The 26,640-nt window shown below is 45.3% G+C and overlaps 1 protein-coding gene across 4 annotated transcripts in view; it reads left to right on the top strand.

Annotated features, from left to right (window-relative positions):
- Positions 1–26,640, top strand: part of LOC146798351 (cytochrome P450 2C8-like) — a 489,861-nt gene that overhangs the window by 90,528 nt on the left and 372,693 nt on the right. For all 4 annotated transcript variants that reach the window (XM_085625620.1, XM_085625621.1, XM_085625622.1 and 1 more), the window contains exon 2: positions 2,158–2,320. In XM_085625620.1, the coding sequence (XP_085481746.1) occupies positions 2,158–2,320 (163 nt within the window). The remainder of the gene's footprint in view (positions 1–2,157; positions 2,321–26,640) is intronic.

The following is a 26,640-nucleotide window of genomic DNA, read 5'->3' as shown; positions in this document are numbered from 1 at the left end:
CCCCACGACCGCACCAATGCCCCCCACCACCACCGTCCGCGCCTGGACCCCGATCACCACCGAAGACACCATCCGTACGATGAACTCCATCCACTCCGGATCTCCAACCGACCCCTGCCCGCACCATGACTTCAAGAAAGCCGACGCCGTCATCGCACCCCAGTTGCGGGACATCATCAACACCTCCTTTGATACCGCCACCTTCCCGGAGAACTGGAAGCACGCCGAACTCAGCGCTCTACTGAAGAAACCATCAGCGGACCCCACCGAACTCAAAAACTACCGTCCCATCTCGCTCCTCTCGTTTCCAAAGTCATCGAGAAGACCGTCAACAAGCAGCTGGCCGCCTTTCTCGAAACTAACGGATCCCTCGACCTCTCGCAGTCTGGCTTCCGAGCCAACCACAGCACCGAGACCGCCCTCATCGCAGCCACTGACGACATCCGAGCCCTGCTCGACAACGGAGAAACAGCGGCCCTCATCCTCCTGGACCTCTCCGCAGCGTTCGACACTGTCTGCCACCGCACCCTAGTGCAGCGCCTCAGCAACGTCGGAATCCGGGAGAAGGCACTAGAATGGATCATCTCCTTCCTCACCGGAAGGACACAGAGTCCGCCTACCCCCGTTCAGATCAGAAGCCACCGAAGTCATCTGCGGCGTTCCTCAAGGCTCCTCGCTCAGCCCCACCCTCTTCAATGCCTACATGAGCCCCCTTGCGGCCATCGCACGCCAACACAACCTCAACATCATCTCCTACGCCGACGACACCCAGCTGATCCTCTCCCTCACCAACGACCCCGCCACCGCCAGAGCCAACCTACACGAAGGGATGAAAGAGGTAGCCGAGTGGATGATGAACAGCCGCCTGAAACTGAATGCAGACAAGACGGAAGTTCTCATCCTGGGCTCCTCACCCTCCGCCTGAGACGACTCCTGGTGGCCACCCGCCCTGGGCAGCGCACCAAGCCAACAGACCACGCACGCAACCTGGGCTTCATCTTGGACTCCTCCTTGGACCTTGGACCAGGAAGACGGTCACCCAGGCCCTCGTCACCAGCCAACTGGGCTACGGCAACGCCCTCTACGCCGGAACCACTGCCAAGCTCCAGAAGAGACTCCAGCGGATCCAGAACGCCTCTGCAAGACTCATCCTCGACATCCCCCGACACAGCCACATCTCCGGACACCTGAGAGACCTGCACTGGCTCCCCATCAGCAAGAGAATCACGTTCCGACTCCTCACCCACGCACACAAAGCCTTACACAACCAAGGCCCAAGATACCTCAACAGCCGCCTCAACTTCTACACTCCCACTCGTCAGCTTCGATCCACCAGCCACGCCCTCGCCGCCGTCCCCCGCGTCCGAAGAGCCACCACAGGAGGAAGGTCCTTCTCCTACCTGGCCGCCAAGACTTGGAACTCCCTCCCAACCGACCTCCGCCTGACCCAAGACCACCTCGCCTTCAGGAAGCAGCTCAAGACGTGGCTGTTCGAGCAGTAACGGACCCCCCCTCCCTCCCCAAGCGCCTTGAGACCCTCCGGGTGAGTAGTGCGCTATATAAATGTCTTGATTGATTGATTGATTGATCTGTTCCACAGACTCGTGATTCCCATGCCTCATTTAGAGCCTGACAACTACATGGTGTCCAGGGGTGGGGGAGCCTCACCTGGCAGTCCTGACTGACACCCTTGACTTTACATGTCGCAAGGTCAGAGTGGCTCTTGCTCCACCCAGTTTAGGGTAGGGCTAATATCATTGGATTTCATTGCACGGGTACTCCATGCAAGGCAAGTTCCAGATTGGCAGTAAAAACTACCAATTGCCCCCACATGCAAGAAGACAACACTCGCCACACCTGGGGATGCACTGTAGTCAGAGGCATATGATGGGTGGTGGTTCGCAATGGTGGCGGGGGCTAGGGCCTCCTCTGATCTACTGAACAATGAGTCATACTATAAATGATGCCCAAAGTCTCATATCCTGTGAAAAATATATGAAACATTCCCCAAATGTCTGGAGGATTTTTTTTACTATAACTATTATTGTAAGCAATAAAGTGATTCTGCTGTTGGGTATGTTGTACAGCTTCCAGACATTGTACAGTTGTTGTTTCATTCCAGCCCGGAGCACGAGTAACTGTCTTGATTCTTTGCAGTTCAAGGAGACCTATGGCCCTGTGTACACCTTGTACTTCGGATCTCAGAAGGTGGTGATGCTCTGTGGATTCCAGGCTATAAAGGAAGCCCTTGTGGATCATGGAGAAGAGTTCAGCGGTAGACCAGATATTCCAATCTCAAAGCGCACCGGTAGAAGACAAGGTAAAAACTCAGGATTGAGCTATCTTCCAATAGACTGTGAGGGCTCAATTCTTTTAGAGTATATTGTACGCCTTAGCTTAAGTTCTAAGAATCACGTTTCTATTTTTCATATTGATATTCCTAGTTCTGACTGATGTTAACCACGTTTATTTTCAAAGTTCAAACCTTTGTGGACATTCCTTGATGTGAAAATTGCAGCTCACTCTCAAATCTAGAGCTTTGTGGGTATTATCCAACAATATGTAGGTAGACTCTCACCCTGGAAAAGCATGCAAATTTACTTCTGTTAAGATCAGTCTAACTACATTTTCCGACTGACAACGGAATGGGAATACATCCTCCTGAGCACAGCTGATCTTTCCTGCTGGCCTGGGAGGAGGGTACAATGACGACAATCCAGAGACCCCAGAGCTCCATAAAGCACCAAGAGGCATCCTGCAGCGCCGGAGCCTCCTGAGCACAGCTGATTATTCTTGCTGGCCTGAGAGGAGGGGCTGTGATGACAATCCAGAGGCACCAGAGCGCCATAAAGCACAGAGAAGCATCCTGCAGTGCGGGAGCCTCCTGAGCACAGCTGGTCCTACCTGCTGGCCTAGGAGGAGGGGGCCGTGATGACAATCCAGAGGCACCGGAGCACCATAAAGCACTGAGAGGCGTCCCGCAGCACGAGACGCGTGCTGGGCATGCCTGGTCTTGGCCTGGGCAAAGACTGAGCAAGATGGCCCCCTCTTAGCCCGTCACAGACTGGAGGAGGCTGGGCAGGGCCCCCTCTCTTGGTTTTGCTAGTAGGATTTGTTATACTTCCACCCAAGGCCAATTGCATGGATTTGGTACGTCCTCCAATCAGATTTGAGTACCTTCCAGGCTTTATGGTGATACCCTAATAATATCTGGTTGCAGTGGACAGACGGTAGAAGACGATGAGACAGGCTGTAAGTGTTTTATGTAGTCCCCACCCCCTATTCCTGTATTGTCTTTCTGCCATTACCAGGGGCATCTACCTAAGGATAAGTTTAAAAGATTTGCTGGCTGTGGTGGACACAGGAGTAGGGGTCACATTGTACTTCTCACAATTGTCTGAAAATGGGGAAACAATCTAATCATGACAAACAGAAGGCACAGCCCTAGTTAATACACCCACCCTTGACGCAAACTTCAATTGATTGGATGCTCCAGAGGGCTAATGGGGTGATTGCCACGGAGATAGAACTTACAGAAAGGCGGTTGTCGTTAACCTCAGACCTCTGATGTACACCGATTGACTTGGACCCACTCTTAGCTAGTAGTGACTTGGAAAGAACTCCTGTTTGTCTTTGCAAGCATCAGATATCGAAGTGGGAAACACAACTAAATTATCCTTGAGGAAGAGGGGCAAGGACAAGAGTTCAGTAAAATCTAGTAAACCAAAACAAGTTACAAGGGTTGGGGTAAAGCGGAAAAAAACTCAACGATGGGGGATCTGTTAGTTTAGATCCGCTGAGTAACCTGCCCCTGGACAAAGCCCACAATTGGATGCTGCTTTCCCGCCCTCTGGCTACCCTGACGGAGGACTCTCAGGCTCAGATTAGATCCATTGTGAGAGATGAATTTGCCCCCCTGGTAGCCCAACTTGATAAGCCGGTTAGTAGGTGGGATAACAGATATGGAAACACCAATGAAAGGCAAGTCCGGGTCAGAGCAAGTGAATTTGTTCCCTCTTTTCATATAGACAATGGTCCTGTACAGAATATGGAAAAATCTAAGGAATCCCGGGAAGAAAATTGACCACGTCCCTGACCGAAGCTAACACAGATACTGCTCTAAGGCAGGAGGACCGGGTGCCACAAACCAAGGGTTCACTGAGGAACTGTATGGACATAGAGGGGTCCTAGAACAAAGGGGACAGAGTAGGATATGGGAACACATGCAAGGGTGTGGAACGTGAAGATGATTTACCATCTATAAACCTCCCTCCTGCCTCATCCCCTTATGGTTTTGTAATAGCAGGTGTACCCGAAGCCAAAGCAAGCCAGAGGGAAACCCAGTTAGAGCTTAAAAACAAATGCCTGAAATTGGCTGGTAAGGTATCGCCATTTTTCCTATACCAATGCAGGTGAAATCCTCATGACCCGCAGGGTTAGTTGGATGGGCAACTGAACAAAAGATCTATGTGGGAATTGTGTTGTAATTAATTTTAAAAGCCCAAAGATGGTTCAGCATCTATTGCAGTTGAATCATTTCATCTAGGACATAGGCATGTCAATAAGGTTGCTCCTACTCACCTATTTTTACATTCCAAGTCAGATGGCCCAATCCAGGGGGGGCAATGGTTCAATACAGGATGGTTGGCAGCAAAGGTAATCCCAATAGGACAGTGGTACCAACAACCAAGACCATTATTACTTAATCTGCCTGTGACAAACAGATTTGGGGTCCTGGAAGAGGTAGATTGACTTGTATTAAAACCAAACTACGACCAGGTGATTGACCATCGAAGGGTTCCACTGCAGAAGATCATGCGAAATACTGTGGTGAACAAAACGGGTATCTTGCAAGGGACTGGGTTGGAAAATAAGATGGCGCAAATAAGAAAGACTGCAAGTGACAGGGACAGTCGTGTTATAATGGAAAGGTCCATGTCCACGAGTCTGTACACCAAATATAACCTTAGGAACATACATCTTAGTCCCACTGATTCCCATATTCACATTAATATACTAGGTCTACAAGGAGCTCATAGTTCTGATTTAAATATGGTGTTACAAGAGGGGGCTTATTTTAGTTCCATGAACTCTTGTGTACAGACCAATACTCTAGGTACACCAGAAGCCCCAAGCTTTGAAACTGGACAGATGCAAAAAGAAGGAGCTTCAACTAGCTTCCTGGGAATTAGCCACAGTGATCAGATTGGGAGAGAATCACCATCAAAGCCTGATACCCTGGTTAGTAACGCAGCTGGACAACATGGTTTGAACAAGCTGAAGACATTGTACTTGAATGTCGCAGGCCTTAAAAGTAAATTAAGTTGTTCTGATTGGGGGGACTTTGTAGACTCGTTTGACATTTGCATGTTCCAGGAAACCTAGTCAATGGAAGAGGCGTTGCATATGGGGTTCGCAGCACACAGAATAGCTGCCTCCTCTAGTGGTAAGGGAAGACCATCTCGGGGGCTATGCACCTAGGTAGGGTCCCATCTGGGTAGTATGACCACACAACTGGAGTCATATTCTGATGACATCCTGTGCATTTTGCTTACCTTTCCATGACATTTTAAAATAGTTTTGGTTAATGTCTACTCCAGGCCTGTGAAGTACAACCAAGAATCTTTGACCCTAGACCAATTAGAACGTCTTATTCCCAGGCTTCCTAAAAACACCTGGGTAGTCATAGGGGAAGATCTTAACTGCCAGTTTGAGCCCCTGAATGATTGTAATTGTACACTACCCTCTGTTGAAGACGTGCTTTGGGCTATTTCTGAGCCCAACATTCCTCCAATCAAGGCATGGACACCATTAGTACTTCAGATTAAATCACCTATTTTGAATCACTCCTTGAGAGCTTGTAACGGCTGAACCAAATCTGATTCTCCTAGGAATCAAACCTTTAATAGGGTCGGCCATTCCTCCATCCTAGATTATATCCTGGTGGAAACCAGGATTTGGGGAAGGGTTGTTGATTTCATTGTTTTGCCACAATACGATAGCGATCACAATGCTTTGATTTTGGAGTTGCAGCTGCCTGCCATTGGCAATAATCTTGACTCCTCCAACCAAGCCGATGCTAGACTAACAATCACCAATGATAGGAGGAAAGTTAGGCGGACGTGGATTGAACAGTCATCCAAAAGTCTGGCTTACCTATACAAATCTATTATACCGACTCTCTTGGACTTAGAAAAGCTTTCGTCTGCAGATGGTAGTATTACATCCCTTGCAGAAGTTGCCAAAATGCATGAGACATTGACAGCTATTCTAGTGGATACGTTTTGGCCTATGGGCACACAGGGGTAGGGGAGCAAAGGTAAAGCGGTCTTGGTTTGATGGCAGCTGTCGGGAGGCAAAGAGGGTTCTGATAGAGGCCATAATATCGAAGAATAGAATCAAAATAGCAAGGGTCTCCTACAAAGATAGCATTACACCTGCAAAGAAAACATGGGAAACAGACCAATGGGCTTCCTTGAAACAGGCTCTAGTTGCCAAGGATGTGAAAGCCTTCTTGAGTATTGTCGCCATAGGCAGTAAAAATGGTAAATCTGCTGTAGAGCCCAATATACTAACAAAAACAATGGTTCTGTCGGGCATACGCACTATTTCTTTATGTAATATTTCTTATACAATCTTCATAAATGTTATCCGTAGTTTTTTAGAAACATTTAGAGACAATCAGAGACAATGGAACACATAGCAAAGAACACTGGCACAAATTGATGCGTATTCTGATATTTTATATATATTAAGGCATTTATGTATACTCAAAAGTTTGTAGACAAGGCTGTCAAGACAAAGTGAAGTCTAAGGTGATGTGTACTAAAGTGACATTTCTGCTTAGTGGTGAAACATAGTGCATATATTATGTGCAAGGTGATTCTAAATACAGTATATACAAGGGAAGAGAATAGTTAAGGCCAGAATATTACAACAAAACAATGACTCTGGTGATTATACAAATTATTCAATCACTTGCACCCAGAGACTTGATTAATCTGGACCAAGTTGGATCATCGACGTTTCAACCCTATCAAGTCTTAATTAAGAAGTCAAGGCGGGTCTTCATCAGGACAAGGCTGGGAGGGGATTTTGAGGATGACAGCCTAGGTATAAGAAAAGTGTAAATCAGGGTGCGTTCCATATAGGATATCAGCCATGGCACGCAAGTTAGTGCTGAGGTGCGGGTGACAAAACTCACCTTAATCAAAACACAGAATCAATCGTGATTCGAAGGTCATCATAGAATTCATTATGCACAACCAGTCCGAGTGATGCGATCTATGGGGTGAACATACAAGTATTAGGTAAATGCACACCATGGTCCCACCTCTAGTTGCTGGACCACACATAATAATCCTGTAAATCAGAGCCAAACGACCCTCAAGGGCAAGCCATTCCAAAACTCCCACATAAAAACCCCTGAGTTGACAGTGACTGAAGTTATCAGTGCCATAAACCAAATAGCCCCCAATAAAGTTCCAGGACTGGATAAGATACTCGGGGATCTCTTCTGTGCTGAGCCCAAAATTTGGGGGCCATATTTGTGGGTGTTTTTTAATGCCATATTACAAGGGATGGCACTTCCCGCTACTTTGGTTGGAGCCAAGACACTCCCTGTGCATAAAAAAGGGTCCCATCTATTGCCCACCAACTATAGGCCAATCAGTTTGATTGATGTTACCCTAAAGCATTTTGCTCGAGTTTGGCTGGATTGCTTTCAGACCTGGCTGGCTGAACACAAAGTCATGCGCCTACTCCAAGCTGGCTTCAGAAAAAAAGACACCCACTATCGACCAGATATTTAGGCAACAGCTCCTATATTGGAAAAAAGTGTATTTGGAGGGAGGTAGGCTCTACGTGGTCTTTGTGGATTTAAAAAGTGCCTTTGATTTGGTGCCCAGAGGTACTCTTTATGCGGATGACACCCTTCTGCTCTCTAAGCCACCAATGGGTTTCTAGAGAATCCTTGCTGGATTTGTAGAGTTGTACAAAAGACAAAATATATGGTGTTCAACCCTGCCAGTTCGACCCGTTCTAATCCCTGTATGAATGGCATGCAACTTGAGAGGGTGTCTCTTTTTGACTATCTAGGACTAACCCTAACAGAATAAATGGACTGGGGGCCACAAATGGATGAATCAAGTCTTACGCTAGCCCAGACCACAGGTGGGCTGGCCAAGTTATTTAGAAATTCTTTTCAAAAGCCCGTATGACCAGTGGTAGAGATTTATATAAACCAATTAAGGGGTGCTGCCTTGTATGGGGCAGAACTTTGGGGGCATCGCTCTCTAAAAACCATTATCAAGACTGAGAACATCTTTTTCAGACAGTTATTTAGCCTTCCAGTGAGTTCTCCGTTTACGCCACTGCGCTTGGACCTAGGGATGAGACCAATTGCAGAAGAAGCTGGTTGTAGACCCCTAACATTCTGACAGCGATTATGGGTGACCCCTGAAGTGACTGAGTGTAGGATGGAGCTAAAGGAGGTATTGAGACTCCCAGGTATGTGCAAGCTGGCATGGTTCGCATACATTAAGGAAGGTTTTCACAACATAGGAAGGGAGAGCCTGTGGAAAAACCCAGAGGCGGCTTGTACTGCAATATCCCGTAAACAACTAGTTAGTAGTTACTGAGGGGGTAAACTTACACAACTTCATGGAAGTACAGCCACTGGTTCCCTTACGGTTAATTTCCTGAAAGTAAAGGATATCTATAGTTTGGAGCCATGTCTAAATGAGATAAAACCGGCATTAGCCAAGAAACTTTACTTACAGTTTTGGTACGGTTCTCTCCCTCTGCGTGCATTTATTAATAAATGGGCTGGCCGCTCTGATCTGCGGTGTCCAGCATGCAGTAGTGTAGAAGAGACCGACCTACATGTGTTTTTCTTTTGTCCTGGTTATAACAAAATAAGGCAAAGGTGGTTGATACAATTGTGCGAGAACCCAGGCACGAGGCGCTGTGAAGAAGCATTTAGACTCCTGAACTTTAACACCCAGATGCCAATAGTATATCCTGCATCGTGTTTTTAGGTCTCGCTGAGACAGCGCTTTAGCGCTGCTCTCGCGAGAGCTTTTGTAAAAGGGGGATCTGGAAGTGCAAACAGTGCTTTTCAGGCCTCCAAATACAGTGCATGTGCGTCGGGCGCGCGCACCATTTGGCAGCCTGAAAGCACTAGTTTGCACTTTCAAATCCCCCGTTTACAAAAGCTCATTTCACGGCCGCTTTGATGAGAACATCAAAGCGGCCGCGAAATGAGCTCACCATTTGCCACCCCCTCCCTTATCCCACTTCCCTCACAATGGCGACAGCTTGTTGTTTATTGCCAGCTCCTGGACTTTTCAAAGGAAAAAACGTCCATGCTCCGTTGCTGCTGGTTCTGCATTCCTACAACACAATTGCCGGAGTCCAACAGGTACGTGCCTCTTCCGTGAATTTGTTACAATGTAACCCGATGCACCGTTCAACGACCAGCACTTACAGGCGCAGTCGTGGAAGTAATGAGCTCCAGGACGCCAATTGGGAGAGGATTAGCGTTTATTGTCTTGTCAGGGGTTGAGTCATTAATTGCCGCAATTGTGTTTTTAAGGGAATCCCGCTTTATTTTGTTCTGTCTTTAGCATGACTCAGGCATGTCAAGCATCCCGCCGGCATACACGTACTGGAGACAATGTAAACAAGACCCTTTGCCTGGAAGCTTTCTTTGCTGGGAAATACTAACACGTTTCTCAGTCACGAGGCCATGCTCAGTAACAAGTTAGCATCTCTCTGGCCGCAACAGAAGTAACTTGCAACAGCTATGGATTATTTTTACACGTTTTAGTTGCTTGGCAGAAAGTCCGTCATCCCTATTAGAGTGTCAGTCGCAAGGCTATCGAGAAAGTATTTGTCGTCGTGCACTCCAGCAGCCTAACTATCAAAACACTTTTGCCTACAAACTAAAATGCCCAACAACATCCTCTACATGAGGAGACTGGGGAGGGGCGGTGGAGAGCACATGTTGTTGAATGGGAGAAAAATATACTTATATGTTCATCAAAGACAGATTCGTGCAATATTTCCTCATAAACTATCAGTTGCCCACCATCGTGTTTTCTTCATTGTTCATTACGCCCTCCTTGTCCAGCTGTCACGCTCTCCTTCCTCTATCTTTTTTCCATCCCCCTTGTCCCCAACCACGACCTGTTATGTGGTTGGAAACAGTACAACGCTTTTGTTAGAAGGAAATAAAGCAACAAGCATTTGCAATGCAACAGGTCTCGCATTTACGTGAGTTTGAGCTGTTGGCATTGTAAATGACAATGCCTTTTATTTATGTTTTGGTTTTGGAACATAAATAAAACACATTGTAATTTATAATGCCAATAGCTTAAACTCGAGTAAATGCGAGACCTATTGCATTGCAAATGCTTGTTTAACTTCTATGTGGTGGACGCGTAAGGCCTTTTTAGGAACTCATGGTGGCCTTAATGCTGATTGAGTCTTTTTATCTGTGTATTGTATTATTGATATCTAGTTTATAACGGGTTTTAGCTTTTAACTTGTTTTTATATATACTTATGGCCTTTTGTAATGTCTTTTATGGTCCATGGACCGAAATAAAGAAATTAGAATTGAATTGACATCCATATTTAATGGTGGTATGTGTTAGAGGTTCTTCTATGGTGACAAACATTTCACGGTGGGAAAAAAATATATATATGTTCTAATACGTCCTAATTCACCCCGTGTTGTTTTTCCATATAAAGAAATTTCCACCAGGTGGGAATGTCTTCATTTTTCGAGAAATCCCCAAAACAAGTCTAAAATGTGTTCCAAATCTAGAAGTAAGCTCATGGGGAGGCATTTTTGAGTTTCATATCTTCACTTTTGTTAAAAGTTGCAGGCTGATCTCACTGAAGGAGGCTGAGGAAACTTCTGAAATTCTACAATTATAATATCCAGAGCACAACAATCCCTGCTAAAAGTGACACATCGTCTGGTAACCACATTAATCTAATGGACAGGAGATCTTAAATTAATTTTAAAACATGTCCATGAAAGAAAATGAAAAGAGTTTGGTATGATAATTTTTTGGTCGACACGTGCTACTGAATTTCATTGAACATGTCAAAGGATAGTCATTTTTTTAAAGTGACTCAGTTAGGCACACTTTTGGATTTTTTACACAAAAGGTTGACTGTCACTGAAGAACATGGCTCGGGAGCTCATTTTCTGTTTGACTACAAGCAGAACTTACACCCCATGGCTTCACCTAAGAGCAGTAGATCTGTACAGGCAACACAGCAAGAACAGAGTATATACTGCTGTGAATATAGTCAAAACTGAACAAAAGGCTGAAACTCACACCAAGTAAGATAGTGTGGGCAGAGGTACAACACAGGCACTTAGACAGTAAACATTTGTTGGGGTCTAGCTCTCAATTGTTTCTGGAGTGTAAGAATGTAGCCCAGAAATCGTTTACAGTTACATATGCTCCTCCAACCTACCTGAAGGTTGTGTAATGTTGACTCGCATTGAACACCAACTTCTTCTGTGTTTTAGTAGCAGTTTATGGATTCAGAACAAGATTGCACTGGCAGCTGCCCATTTAACTGCCACCAACGGCTCCTACATTTCTTCTCCCCCCTGCATTCCAATACCCTGTCATCGCATTCTGGACACAACATGCGATGACATAGAACACAATACATCTCCCCCTTTTAAATGAATAACTCAAAATAAAATATATTTTAACCTAACATTTAACATATAAAACTGTTATGCCAAAACAATAGCTCATTATACATCTTAACCAATTACAATATAATTGAACACCTCAGAACAGTGTGCAGTTTTTAAGAACAGTTGTACCTCACAGCATACTGTTCCCACCTTTTAGGCTGTTGTAGCAAATGTCCAGATCTGGATACTCTTTCTTCAGTCTTTGGGATATTCCTCCCATTCTCACACTCTATGTCCCTCTCAAACTCATCATCCATCCACCAAAATTGATTATTTTTTTAACCTCCTTAACTCTCATTACCACACTTGCGTTACTTGCAGCGTTTTCTCCACATTTACCTAACTTGCTACAGTGCCACACTTTCCCATCATTTAACTTGGCTGAGTTATTATAGACCTCCCCCACTCTGAATGGCCCAATAAATCTAGTCTCACCTTTCAGCATTTGATTTTGATGTTTTACTTTCACGCAGTCACCCACATCCAAGTTAAAGTCTTTCACACTATGTTTACTGTCCTACTGAGTCTTGCAAATATTCTGTGCTTTATTAATGTTCTCTCTCACTTTTTGCCACAATAACGGCTCTTTCTTTCTTCTTTTATCTAAGCATGATTATCTTTAGTCAACGGGTCTCTCCCTCTCAAAATGTTAAAAGGAGGGAATCCTGCAACTGTAGGTGTGAGTTGGTAGGCCCACATCAACTTTTTAATTTCCAGTCTCCAATCTTTCTGATGTTTAGCAGCCACTTGTATATTTTTAACAAGCAATCTATTAAAACACTCCACTGAACAATTACTAGCTGGATGATACAATGACGTATATTTCCAACTGATACTATGCCTCTATAAGAATCCCTGGAATGTCTTAGAAATAAATTGAGGACCATTATCACTCAATACTGTAACGACTTGTCTAAAACTTTTGACAATATCAAAAGAATAAACATTCCCCCTTACTTTTATTTCAGGGCACTTGGAGAATAAGTCAACTAACATAATGATGCACTTCCCCACACCAGAGCAAACCAATACAGGTCCCAAAATATCTATATTTGAGGTTTACCATTGACTGTTTGGACACGGGGACTGAGGTGGTCTGAAGTTCTTCAAACCTTAGTCTGCATTCATTCATTCCACATACTCTTGCACTATGTTTTCCATATATTTGCCTAACCCTGTCCACCAATAATTCACCTTGACCATTCTCTTACTTTTTACAGTGCCCAAATTCCCCTTGTGAGATATTTCCAAGAACCTACTCCTTATATTGCACTTGGAACAACCTTCACTTCTTTTAGAAGAAATCCATCATCTTCCCAGGACAAATCATTCCGAATCTCCCAAAAAGGTCTTATGTTCTCCTCCAACAATTTTGTCTCTGGCCAACCATTAAACATGAATTACTTAATGTGATTCAAGGTTATATCAGCCGCATAACTTTCCAGCCATTGTTCCTTGGTTATCATGTCAGTTTTGTTTTCCTCAGCATCTGCAACAGCACATCTCCCCACTAATCATCCACAGCACTCCATACTTCTAATGGAGCTCTATTTAAGTAATCAGCTACTCTGTTTTTTGAATCAGGAAGATGCTGTACTTTGTATGTATAATCTTACAGCCTTAGAGAAAATCTGCCTATTCTGGGTGTAGGTTCTTCCATGCCTTCTGTCATAAGAATTTTAGCTAGTGGCATGTGATCCATACGGACTAAGAAACTCGAGCCCTACATGTACCGCCTATACTTTTTATTTCCAATTCACAAACCAACATTTCCCTTTCAATAGTTGAGAATTTTTCCTCTGCCAAAGTAAGGGAGCGTGAAGCACAAGAAATGGTATACTCCTGGTTATCCTCCCCGATTAGAGAAAGGACTACACCCAAACCCCACCCACTAGCATCCATCATCACAATGATTGTAGCTCTTGGGTCAAAACTTTGCAATGGTAAAGCTGTACAAATATATTTTTTGATGCTTTCAAGACATGCTTGCAACCTGGTGTTCCACTCTAATGTACTTGTTTTTTTTAATCAGTTGCTAAATGTTGTATGTTTTGTTCTGCAACATACTTCACATATTTTGTATAAAACTCAGCCAACCATAAGAAGGATCTTACTTCATCCTTTGTGGCCGGTGAAGGGGCATTCTGAATTGCCTCAACACATTCTGTTTTTTGGGAGTATATCTCATTATGGGATCTCATGCCCCAGATACACAATAGGTTTAGCTGCAAAACAAAATTTGGATAATTCAACCCTCAACCCATTGTTAAGGCAATTCCACCCACCTCTCAATCGTTGGTCATGTTCTGCTTTGTTTTTCTCCATAATCAATATTTGTCTTGAAAGACATAACCCCAGGATGATCTTTGAATAGTTGGAACATTAAGCATTTAAAAACCACAGCTGCAGGTACAAGCCCAATCGGAATCCGTTTGTATGCATGCTAACAAAAAGCTATATAAACGCTCTCAAGTGTTTGCTACTGTGATGCAGTGGAATTTGGTGCTAAGCCGATGCCAGGTCATGTGACATAAACCATCTTGCACCCTTCGTCATTCCCAGCATTTCACTTATTGTTGGAAGGGGAAATTTATCAACAATGATGTTCTGGTTGAGGCTTCTTAAGTCAATACATAGCCTCACCCTTTCATTCGCCTCACGAACAACCACCAAAGGTGCTATCCATTGACTCGCCTCAATCTTTTCTATAATCCCTTTCCTTTCTAAGTTGTCCAGATCCTGCCTGACTTCATCTTTTATGCAAAATTAAAGTTCCTATCTGTGTGTGACACAGGTGTATGTTCCTTCAATCTAATTTTATGCTGAAACCCTTTTAACTCACTGACGTACCCTGAGAATACCTTTGGAAATTGATTCTTCATCTATTGCGCAAATAAACCCTTATCCTCAAGTACCAGAACTTGTTTTTGGCTATTGTGATCTAAAATAATACCCAATTTCCTTTTGATTTTTTTTCACCCTTAGACTAACTGACCTTTTACTGTCACGTATAAGTGCCCTATGGCTTCCCTACCTTTAAATTCAAACTTAACTACACTATACCTTTCCATAGGAATGGCTCTCCTGTGAAGCTGTCTGGTCTAATATCTGAGGGAAACAGTTTATCTCCCAAAACCTCTTTGAATTTTCCATCCCATAGCACATACTTTTGTATGGAGATCCAAAGTCTGCAACAGTCTCTATGTTGACACACCCCAAAGTGACAGAGAAAACATGTTTGGACCTTGTATTATCCTCTAATGTTAGAATATCAGACTCAATACATAAGACACAGTTTTTATATCTCTAGTTTCACAATCAGAAGATCATATTTGTTTAGAGAGAATTTTCACCACAGAGTCAGTATTAATCTTTCTCCTATGGCCCACTTTTGCAAAATGTCCCATTGTTCCAACTTAACTGCTGGAAAAATGCATGCAGATGCATCTTTGTGCACGCATGGAGTATTTCCAACTTCTGGACCAACATCAATCCAGATTTCGAAGAGGCCACAGCACAGAATCTGCTCTCACTTACATTATGGATGACATCTTGATAATGCTAGACCACAACAAAGCATGCCTCCTGATTCTCCTTGACCTTTCATCAGGCTTTGACACTGTTAACCACGACAATCTCTTATCCAGCCTTAAACATAGGATGGGCTTCCCTGGGCCGGCATTGAATCGTCCATTAATGCAGCAGCTAGACTGCTCACTGGTTCAAAAAGAAATGAGCACATCTCCCAATCACTCAACTCCCTAAACTGGCTGCCATATGAGGCTAGAATACAGATAAATATTGCCTGCATGACTCACAAAGCCCTACATCTTAAGACTCCCACATATCTGGCTCAAAAACTAGAACTATCTGGAGGTTGCAGACAGTCAAGAAGTGCAAGTTCATGGCTATTAAAACCACAGATCTTCCACAAAATGAGAACGTGTCACAGAGCCTTCTCAGGCGCTGCCCCAAAGTTCTGGAACTCTCTACCTCTGGAAGTCCAACATATTTCCTCCACGACTACCTTCAAAAAGGAAGTAAAAAAAAATCCTAATGGTTAAGGTCCTGCCTTAAAACAGCTCTGGCCCACTGCTCATTGATAGCCACCTGATTGACAATGAGATTGCTGGACACCTTTGACTGACAATGAGATTGCTGGATACCTTTGAATCCCAGCATTCGCCTACCATGGTTATTTAAGTAGCGAAGATTGTTGAATATTTTTCCCCATGGTCTTTATCCCACATACCTTAACTTTGTTGCACGACTATCTTGTACTATGTATACTCTTGTATTACCTATCCAAATTGTAAAGCGCTCTGATACCCGCCTGGGTCAAGTTCACACTATATAAAACTTTCAAATAAATAAATAAATTCACCATATGCCCACAACCGTTCCTGGACGTTAGTAGCATTCATGTGTCGGAGCTGATAATTGAAGATCTCCTGCTCGCCTATCCTCATCGGTGATAGGCACACCACCTTACAGGAATATCTCCAAGTTTTTTTTGCTTTTCTACAAAAATCACGACACAGAGGTCACCACTTTCGAGGTACTGTTTATATTTTACCATTCTTGTGTGACAAGTATTTTTAATCAACAAGCTCCTATCACCTCTTGCCTGCCCTCTATGGTGACAGGCACACCATTTATTACAGTACTCACCTACATACTGCCTACGGTGATAGGAACACTTATTTACTCAACTGTTAATTCATATTTTTGCCTGTTCTTCACGGTGACAGGCACACCATTCATATTGTTGTGCTTACTACTCACGGTGACAAGCACACCACTTATACTACGTTTACCCTTTCTTACTTACCATTTCATTAACTCCTTGACTGTCATTTATTTCCACCACAGGAGATCCTCACATTAAATGGTTAGAATGGTGAGAGTATTTCCTAAATTACATTGATACTCTAGATAGAAGATGGTGAAGACGAATTATCACAAGTTAGAAAAAAGAAAATTCTGCTTCGTTCTCTTGGCCCTCAAGGGTTAAAAGTCTACAATTCTATGAGTAAAAAAATTCGTCCAGCTGATGATTCTAATGTTTTTCTTCATGCACTAGAGGACTTGGATATATATTATTCTACTTCCGCTTGTATAGCAATTGACCGCCATTAGTTCTTTGGGAGGAAACAAGGCAAACAACAACCTGTTGAAGACTTTGTTTCCGATCTAAAGAAACTAGCCTTAACTTGCAGATTTGGTCCACTGGAAGAAGAACTAATTTGTGATAAAATCATAATGTATGTCAACAATGAACATGTTCAAGAAAGCCTTTGGATACATGGGGAAGCTGCATTATCGGATGTTGTAGCCTTAGTTAAAAAAGTAGAAATTACTAACAAATGTGCCAAAGCCATTTCTGAAACACCTAAGGAAATTGACAAACCTATTGTCAGCATAATGAATTCTAAAAATAAAACTAAGGTTGTCGCTTCTCCTACTTCTAACAACAGGGAAAATATTAACAAAGATTTAAAATGTTATAGATGTGGAAGTAAGAATCACTTCGCTGGGGGAGGAGCCAAGATGGCGACCGGGACGGCAGCGTAGACTCCCGGCTCCGTGAACCTCCGCATCCCGCACGGATATCCTGTACGAGATCCTCAGCCTGTGCTACGCGGTTGTGTTTCTGAAGGAGAGTGGCACCCGATCGTGTGACTCCGAGGTCTCTGGCTGCGGTATCGCCGGAGAAATGTGCATTTGAACTTAAAGGCCCTTGCGGCCCTGGAGCCGGGACCTCGAGTGGACGCCGTGGCCGGGTGGAAGTTCGACAACAGCGGCCTGTGGTGACTGGGGGGAGTCGGTCCACCGGAGCGGTGCCAAATTTGACCTACATTTCGTCGTGGTCGTTTCTACTGTCAAGCGTAGCGGACCGAGTGCACGCCTGGGGGTGCAATTCTCAGATCCTCCGGTGACTGCCCCTGCCTTTGATGGTGAGCTGCCCAGACGCCGCCCGTATCTTGCCCTGATCCTTGCGGGCCGCTCCCGGTTTTTCGCGGGAGCTGGTCCGTGGTGGGGACGACTGTTGCCCGTGACCACGCAACGGATAACTTTTCGCCTGCCCCCGGAACCCGGTCCCCAGCGACGTGGACCTCGAGGCGCTTGTCCCTGGGTCCCGGCCCCGGTGCGGGTCGGGCATACTTGGCGGCCATCTTGTTGCGATGAAGCCTACCATCCTGTCCGCTGTGTCGCAGCGGGTTTGTGAGTGTGTGACTTTTGGGAGTGTGGCGGAGCGATCGCAGAGAGCTGTGCTGGTGTACGGCGACCTCCTCGAGGCCCTTGGTGCTCTTCACTCCTCCTTGGTTCATGGTGTCGGGGTCTTGGGGAGTAAGCTCGACGGTGTGGCGTCAGCGTTGGGACAGTGGCGGCCCGCCTGTCCTCACGTACACAGGGACTACACACACGGCGCACAGGAGGACACGGTGGCGGCCACCCCCGAGGATAGTGCACAGCTGGACGCTCCGGACAGTATGCTACCGTGTGCTCGGCCAGCTGAGGGCCTGATCTGTCCCGGAGGCATTGGACCTGAGTGGGAGGTGGTGGCCTCGTCCCGTACATGGCCTCCGGCGACCCAGGGACAATTCCAGCAACAATTGTCAGCTTTGGCTGCTTCTGCCTTCCTGGACCTTGAGTGCTGTGCAGATCCTGGGGCAGCACTGGGAAGCCTGTCCCTCCATGCTGCGGACTGTGTTTGTGCTCAGAGACTTCCACCCCACCTGTGTGCGTCGCTTCTCGGTCGTTTTTGGACACTCCTCTACCTTGAAACATCGGTTATGGTGCTGGGTCGAGGGGTAGGCATGGGCAGAATTACAAAGAGTGGTCAGGGATAAGGCTGATCCTTCAGGGGTGGTTATCTAGTGGATGGGCGGGCTCAGGGGTTGCGTGCTCCCCTGGAATAGCTAATAGCATAATAGGTGCATAATGCTCCCCCTCTTTCTTTGATACGATCGATTTTGTGCTGCTTATTGTTCACTTTGGGGGATACTTACCGTGCGGGAGGGAGAAGCCGGGGGTATGTTTTGAAGGCCCTCCTCCAGTTTATTAACACTTTCTATACCCCCCCGTCTGGTGGGGTTCTTTTCCTGCTTCTTTTTCCCTATTCTCCTATATTTCGGGTCTGGTTCCAGGGCGACAGGCACACTGCTGGGGGGGGGAGCCGTACTCATCTGCAGAGGTGCAGGGTGGGGGGTTGGGGGAGGGGATTCTCTAGTCTTTCATCTCTTTTTCCATGGCCTCCTTTTTCTTCTCTGATTCTTCTTGTTTTTCCTTTTCTGGGATCAGTGTGATACGCCTCCTTTGTTATGACTCGTTGCCATTCCATGTGTGCCACAATTTCCGGGGTGTTCTCTGGGAGTTTGGGCGGGGGACTGCAGGCGCAACTGTTTATGATATTCTTCCCCATCCCGACGTTTTTGTGTCTGCGCCATTGATCCAATAGATTGCGGTATATTGCTTACATCTATTACTCTGCATACCTGTTATCGTTGTTGGGAAATTGTCTGGCACCTGATCCTTCTGTCTTGTTCTATTATAAAATGAAAACCTTTTTCTCCTGTTGCCCTACCTGCCTTGTTCACAGTATTAGCATGAGGATTCTGCTCCCCGAAATGCTGCCTGTGTTTACATTTGATCGTTATTGCTCTGATTGCTTAGCGGCCGGCCCCGGGGGGTTGTAGGCCCATATTTGTTCTTGATTGAAATGTCAATAAAGGTTTTCAAAAAAAAAAAAAAAAAGAATCACTTCGCTAATTTTAAAAAGTGCCCCACTAGAAAAAAAAAATGTCTTGAATGTGGTTTGATTGGCCATTATGCCAAAGCTTGTCGGAGTAACAAAAGTAAAAGGAAGAAAGTCCCCTTGATTAAAGAAGATAACGATGATACTTCTTCAATCTCATCCCATGATGAAGATACATTTAAGAGTGTTGATTGTGTATTAGGCATGTCTGACCGTGTTAACATGCTAAATTTACAGTGTTAATCTAAGCCTGTTTGTTCTATTGTCGTACTTTAATATTCGGGACCGCGTAGGGGACAGGGCCCTACCCCTGTCTATCTTGGTATTAACAAACCGCAAATGGTAAATGCGGCATGTACGAGTGCTTTATATATCGTTCTAGCTATGAATGCACTGCGTACACGTTATTTTGCTTCACTACGCGGGTTCCATTTTGGAAGCAGTGGCCATCTTGTCATTGCCCTCACATAGGCTATAATGGAGTAAATACGGGCCTCACAGTACATGGGCTTCTCCTCTGACTTCTCTGTGACCTGGGCAGCTGGCTCTGCTGCCCCAGGTCAAACCGGTCTCACGAGCTCCCCTTCCTCCGTCCACCTGTGATTAGCATCAGGGCTTGACCCGTCATAAAACCCTTTCATTCTATACAATCCTCCGGCTAATCTCTTCCACACCTGCTTGTTCCTGCTTTATGACTTGTTTCCCAAAACAGGAGATGCTCATGTTTATTGGGGGGTCTATTGACATCAAATGTGGGATCTGAACCTTACTGTGTAAATCATTGTGGGCTGGCCGAACTGGAATGTGGGATGGTCATCATGACTCTGCTTTTTCGTTTGTAATGTATACTTATAATGGCCATATCGTAAACCAAGGAATGTGTGCCTGGAGCATGATATTTTGTACTTAAGGAGAAGCCCGTTCCTATGATTTTCAGCAGTCTCCTGAGAACATACACGCTGTTGTACTTCTAGGATACCTGTAATTGGTCTGCAGCCAATAAACGAATCTTTGACTTCACCCAGAAGACTCTGTGTTTCTGTAGGTCTGGAACAGGGTGAACCCAGAAGTCATAGGGTGTGTGCCCCTGCACCGCTGGGACTAAAATACCCAGTACTTCAGTTTGGCGCCCAACGTGGGGCGATTTCAGCGGTACCAGTCCAAGCCAGAGGTTCGTGAGGAGCTTCGTGTGGAAATTCCGGAGGAAGGCCGCCACTTCATCGACCCCTGCATGTCGACGTGGTCCGAAAGTCTTTTCTGCGAGGTTCTCCGCGTCCCGACGGCTACGAAGGACTGCTGCCCTGATTAATCGACCTGTTTTGGACCCTTGACGAATCTGAGAGAGCGAAACAATCGAGAGAGTCTTCTGGTGACGCCATCGATCAACAATATTCAGTTAAGTATAAGTGGAGCGTCTCCTATTTGTTTTTGGTATCCTTCGGGATCGTTTGATTTGGTAATTTGGTACTTTGGAGTTTGCAAACGCTAAAGCCAGAGGACTCGTGTATTCACGAGACTATCGTAATCGATAATCCTTTGACGGTTGGATCTAGACTAGTGAGCAAAGATGCCTGGTTCTGGACTATTTGGTAGATTATTCTGTTTGGGTTGTGGAAAAGATTTCCAGCTAGAGGAATCATGTCCGGTTCCTCCGGTTGGAACTCCAACTTATGAGCTCTATGTAAAACATGGCGTAGGCCCCATTGCATATAACGAAGTATGGATCCACTACACCAGGAAAGATGGTGTTTTAAAATGGCCCCAAAATGGTAGTTTTGATACCGATATTTTAGATAATTTGGAAATTAAATTGTTTAAGAAGAAAGCCCGGCCGGCGATGTTTGACTCTTTCCGCTTATGGCGAAAGGAAGCCAAACAAAAGGAAATTAAGTTAGCGAAAAAGAATAAGAGAGAGAAAGGTATGACAGTAATGCAAGCAGCTGTACAATTTAAAGACAATGAGGAGGAGCAGATGAGTGAGCAATTGCATAGGCAGCGCAAGTTAGGGATTGACAAATGTTACCCAGCTTTACCACATTCTAAGCAGAATGAGTTAGAAGAAAAGGAGAAAGATCCCCTGATGTCACATTTGTTGAGTTCGCCACCCCCGTATGCTCAAAATGCCACGGCGCCTCCCCAGCTTGTAAATATGCCACCTCCAGTGAATATACTGCAAGCCTTGCCGCTACCGCCAAATGCTTTGCAGCCGGCTCTTATCCATGTAGCGCAGCCCTCTCAAGCGCCGCCAGTTGTGCTTCCAACTGCCCCCGCACTTCCTGCAACTTTGCCTAATACAGCAGCTGCCTCCCCTGACACTCTTCCTTCCACCACTCCAGTACCTGTCTCTACATCCTCTTTTCTTCCCTCTGTTTTTCCCCCTGTTCTCGCCTCAGCTTCTCCTTCAGCGCGACAGCGCTTAGCTAATGTGGTTACTACATTAATGTCTCCTCTCTTTGAGTCATCTGGTGCGACTCCTGGTTTACAGCGTAAGCAATTGCGTAGCCAATTGCCTAACCCCGATGAGAAAAAGGTAATAGATAACATGGCGCGTAGATGGATTGTTTTCCCTTCACTGTATGATGTGGAATCAGTTGTCAACGTTTTCCATCAATGGGATGCCCCAAAACAGAGATATGTGTTCGAGAAAATGTGCGAAATTCTCTGTGAAGAATTGGAGGATAGTGGTAAAAATCCAAACCCGCAGGAATTGTGTAGAGTGAGGTTCGATTTTGGAACTGGTATAATTGTGGACCGCGGGGTAGATAAAGCAGTTGCGGTTGTATTGTCCTTTAGGAATGATGATTGCCAACAATCATTGTTTGAACAAGATGTCCTTGTGGGGAAAAAGGTAAAAGCGCGACAATACCCTATGAGAGAAGTTCCCCCGGTATGGAAGGAAGCGGTTGCAGCTGCCGGTGGTAACCCCGCTGTGGCAGCGCATTTCCAGCGTGTTTGGGTGCATGTTCCATGGAAGCGCTCTGAGGTGTTAGCGCTTAAGCAGTCCTTGCCTGATCCCCGTAAGAACCCAGCAGGTTATTATAAAGAGTTGTCACAGACGGCAGGGTCATGCATTATGAATCTGGCCGACATAGACATGTTGTTTGGTAATGTTGTTCCACAGCCTCTATGGGGGTCAATTCGTAATGTAGATCACGATGCAGAACTAGGGGATACATGGGCTAACATTGTTGCTGCTGATGCTAGACAAACGGGTGGCGCGAAACCAGAACCTTTAGTAGCTGAACTGCCTGGTAGAATCATTACGTATATGAAGACAATAATGCCTGCGATGCGCGTAAATTGGGACAAGTTATCTGCATGCAAGCAGAAGAAAGATGAGACAGTGTCAGACTTCTTTACTAGGTTTGAAGAAACGTTTATTGATCACAGTGGGCAGGATATGAGTACTGAGGGTGGCCAACGGTTGTTTGTGGATAAGTTTGTGCAGAATCTACTTCCTGACCTGTGTAAAAAGTTAAAAGATTCAGAAAGTTCTTGGGCTGTTTCTTCTTCAGCGCAAATACTGGCTACTGCACAGTATTATGAAAATAGAGATAAAGACGAGAAAGATAGAACAGAAAAGAAAACGAAGGAACTAAAGACAAAGGTCCTTTTACAGCAGGCCTATCCGCCACGTGGAGGTCAGAATAATTATAGGCAACCCCAAGGTGTCTATCGCCAACCCCAACAGTTTCAGAACAATCAGCAAATGAATGGGTATTACCAACCACGTGTCCCTGTAGGTCCCAACCAATGTTCATACTGCAAAGAGGAAGGTCATTTTAAATACAGTTGCCCTAAATTGATGCAGCGTAACGGCAATATGTATGGCGCCAGAGGAAGGGGTGGTCAGCAAGCTCCTAGAGGCAGAGGGCGTGGAAATGCTCCCCAGAATGCGCGTCCTCTGCCGCCTCAAAGTACCATCAATAGCTTTGATCAGCAAGCTAACGCGACTAGTAATACGGCCCAGTATTACAATAATGATTATTATGCAGAGGACGGTGATGCAGAAAGTAATGATTACTAGGACAGCCATAGACAGAGAGAGGGAGTTGTTTCAGTGCCAGTGGATCAGAGTGGACCGTATGTTGAGGTGACTACAGCAAATGTAACGGAGCCTTTTCTGCTAGACACTGGTGCTGCAAAGAGTTCAATCATGCATTCAAAACTCCCTGGCGCACCTTTGTCTGGCGATATAAATGTTTCGGTAGGTTTTTCTGGCGCCCCAGTTAGGAACCCGATTTCTAGTCCCATGTCACTTTCTGTTGGACCTTGCGAGCTGAAAGCACCCCTGATTCTGACAACAGGTTGTGGTGAGAATTTGCTGGGATTAGATTTGTTGAAAAGATTGCATGCTACACTGTATTGTTCTCCTTCAGGAGTACAACTTACATTAGGCAAGAAAGTGATTTCCCCAATGTACTTGTCTAAAAACACAATGCCACCTGAATTGTCATCCCTTCCGGATGCCCTTTGGGCTACTGGTCCCAATGATGTGGGCCTCTTGGAGATACCGCCATATGTGGTGACTTTAAAGGCTAATGTCAGACTGCCACGTATTCCCCAGTACAAGATCTCTAATGAAGGGCAGAAAGCATTGTTAGACATTGTCAGCGACTTGATTAATAAGGGTGTGATTGAGGAGACAAGAGGCAACGTTTGCAATAGTCCGATTTTACCTGTCTTAAAACGAACGGACCCTTCACAGCCACCTGTTTACAGATTTGTGATTGATCTTAGAGAGGTTAATAAGATTGTTGTGCCACAGTTTCCGGTTGTCCCCGATATAACCGCTTTGTTAACGATGATTCCAGCCTCTGCTGCATGGTTTTCAGTGATTGATTTAAAGAATGCTTTCTTTAGTATCCCAATTGCAGAAGAGAGCAGAGATATTTTTGGTTTTAGTCTGGGAGGCCGAAGCTTCCGCTTCAAACGCGCTCCCCAGGGCTACTGTGAGAGTCCATCCATATACAGTCAGGCTTTGAAAGCGCAGCTTGATGCACTTGTTTTACCTAGTGGCGCTATCCTGATTCAGTACGTGGACGATTTACTGATCGCTGCGGATACTGAGAAGATTTGTAAAGAAGCCACATTGTCACTGTTGCGCCATTTATCCGCTTTCCATCACAAAGTGTCTCTCTCTAAGCTGCAATATTGTCGACAAGAAGTGACCTACTTAGGTCATCTCTTATCGAAGGAGGGAAGGAAACTGACCCCAGAAAGAATTCAAGCCATTGCACAGTTGAGTGTGCCAAAGACACAGAGAGAAGTACGTGCTTTCTTGGGCATCACTTCATACTGTAGGCATTGGATCCCTAGTTTTTCTTTGTTGGCAAAACCTTTAGTAGCCTTAAAATGCAAAGACACACCGAATCCTATCCCATGGTCTGAAGAGTGCCAGAAAAGTTTTGTGGAATTGCGTAATGCATTATGTTCAGCACCTGTGTTGGGTACCCCTGACTACAGTAAGCCATTTACATTGTATGTTCACGAGAAAGATGGTTGTGCGTTGTCAGTGTTAACACAGCCTTTTGGCGACAGACCGCGCCCATGCGCATATTTTTCATCCACCTTGGACCCTGTAGCGAGGGCATTGCCAAGCTGTCTGAGAGCGACAGCTGCTGCAGCGATGTCTATCCGACAATCTGCTGGTTTGGTAATGGACAATACATTGATTGTTATGGTTCCACACTCTGTAGACACATTATTAAATAGGACCAAGACACAACACTTGACTAGTGCGCGATTATCAGGTTATGAACTTACACTGTTAGCAAATCACATACACATAAAAAGATGCAATACGCTGAATCCAGCCACATTGTTGCCAATTCCAGCAGACTCAGATGAGATTGAGCAACATGACTGTCTGTTCAGAACAGAAGAAGAGACGAAAGGGAGAGTAGATCTAAAAGATACTCCCCTTACTGAGTGTGATGGCACTTTATGGGTAGATGGTTCATGTTTCAAGCTCCCTAATGGTGACACGACTGCTGCATATGCTATCACGACTTTGCACACGGTCGTGGAAACTGCACGAGTGCCACATAATTCGGCCCAAGCAGCAGAATTAATCGCCCTCACAAGAGCATGCGTGTTGTCTGAAGGAATGAGAGTGAATATATACACAGATAGCCAGTACGCCTTTGGCGTGGCTCCTAATTTTGGGCGACTGTGGAAGGAACGTGGGTTCCTGACGTCGCATGGAGCTAAAATTCAGAATGGCAAGTTGGTGAATGATCTCCTTGAGTCACTGACCCTACCGTTGCAAGTTGCGATCATGAAATGCAGTGCGCACAGGAAAGTCACAGATGATGTTGGACGTGGGAATGCGTTTGCTGATGAGACCGCGAAAGAAACAGCACAGAATGTGAAGACTAGAATGTATGTTGCAGGTCCCGCAAGATGGGTTAATGATGTGGGAATGTGTGAGAACACAATAGAGAGTGTGAAGTCGCTTCAAGCTGAAGCCACAGAGGAAGACTTAAGCAAGTGGAGAGAAAGTATGGGTAAGTTGGATGAGAATGGTTGTTGGATTGATCTGACAGAACATAGGCGATGGTTGTTGCCTGATGCATATGTGCTTCCAGTGGTTACAATGGCACATGGAATGGCACATATCAGTACGAAAGGTATATGCAAGTTGTTGGCTCCAGTATGGCAGAATGCTGGGATTCCCAAGTGTGCAGAGAATGTGGTCAAGAATTGCATAGTATGCTTGAAGTACAACCCTGGTAGGGGAACCCCAACTCCAGCTGGTCACTTTGCACCCCCATCATGTCCATTTGAAGTTTTGCAGCTGGACTTTATTCACATGGAAAGATGCAACAACCTGAAATATGTACTGGTGGTTGTTTGTGCTTTCTCAAAATGGATAGAGGCTTATCCTCTGAAAGATAACACTGCCCTATCCACAGCCAAAGCCCTTGTGAAGGAATTTTTCCCTAGGTTTGGGATGCCAAGAATGGTGTGGTGTGATAACGGAAGTGAGTTTGTGGGTAAAGTGATGAAGAATGTATGTGAAGGGCTAGGGATAAAGCAGAAGTTCCATGCTGCAAATCACCCCCAATCAGCTGGATTAGTAGAACGCTACAATGGAGCCTTAAAGCTCAAGCTGGCCAAAATCCAGGCGAGCACCGGTCTTAAATGGC

The sequence above is a fragment of the Triturus cristatus genome, chromosome 9 (genome assembly GCF_964204655.1).
Source record: "Triturus cristatus chromosome 9, aTriCri1.1, whole genome shotgun sequence".
NCBI lineage: Eukaryota > Metazoa > Chordata > Amphibia > Caudata > Salamandridae > Triturus > Triturus cristatus.
This window is presented reverse-complemented; position numbering and strand designations above follow the sequence as displayed.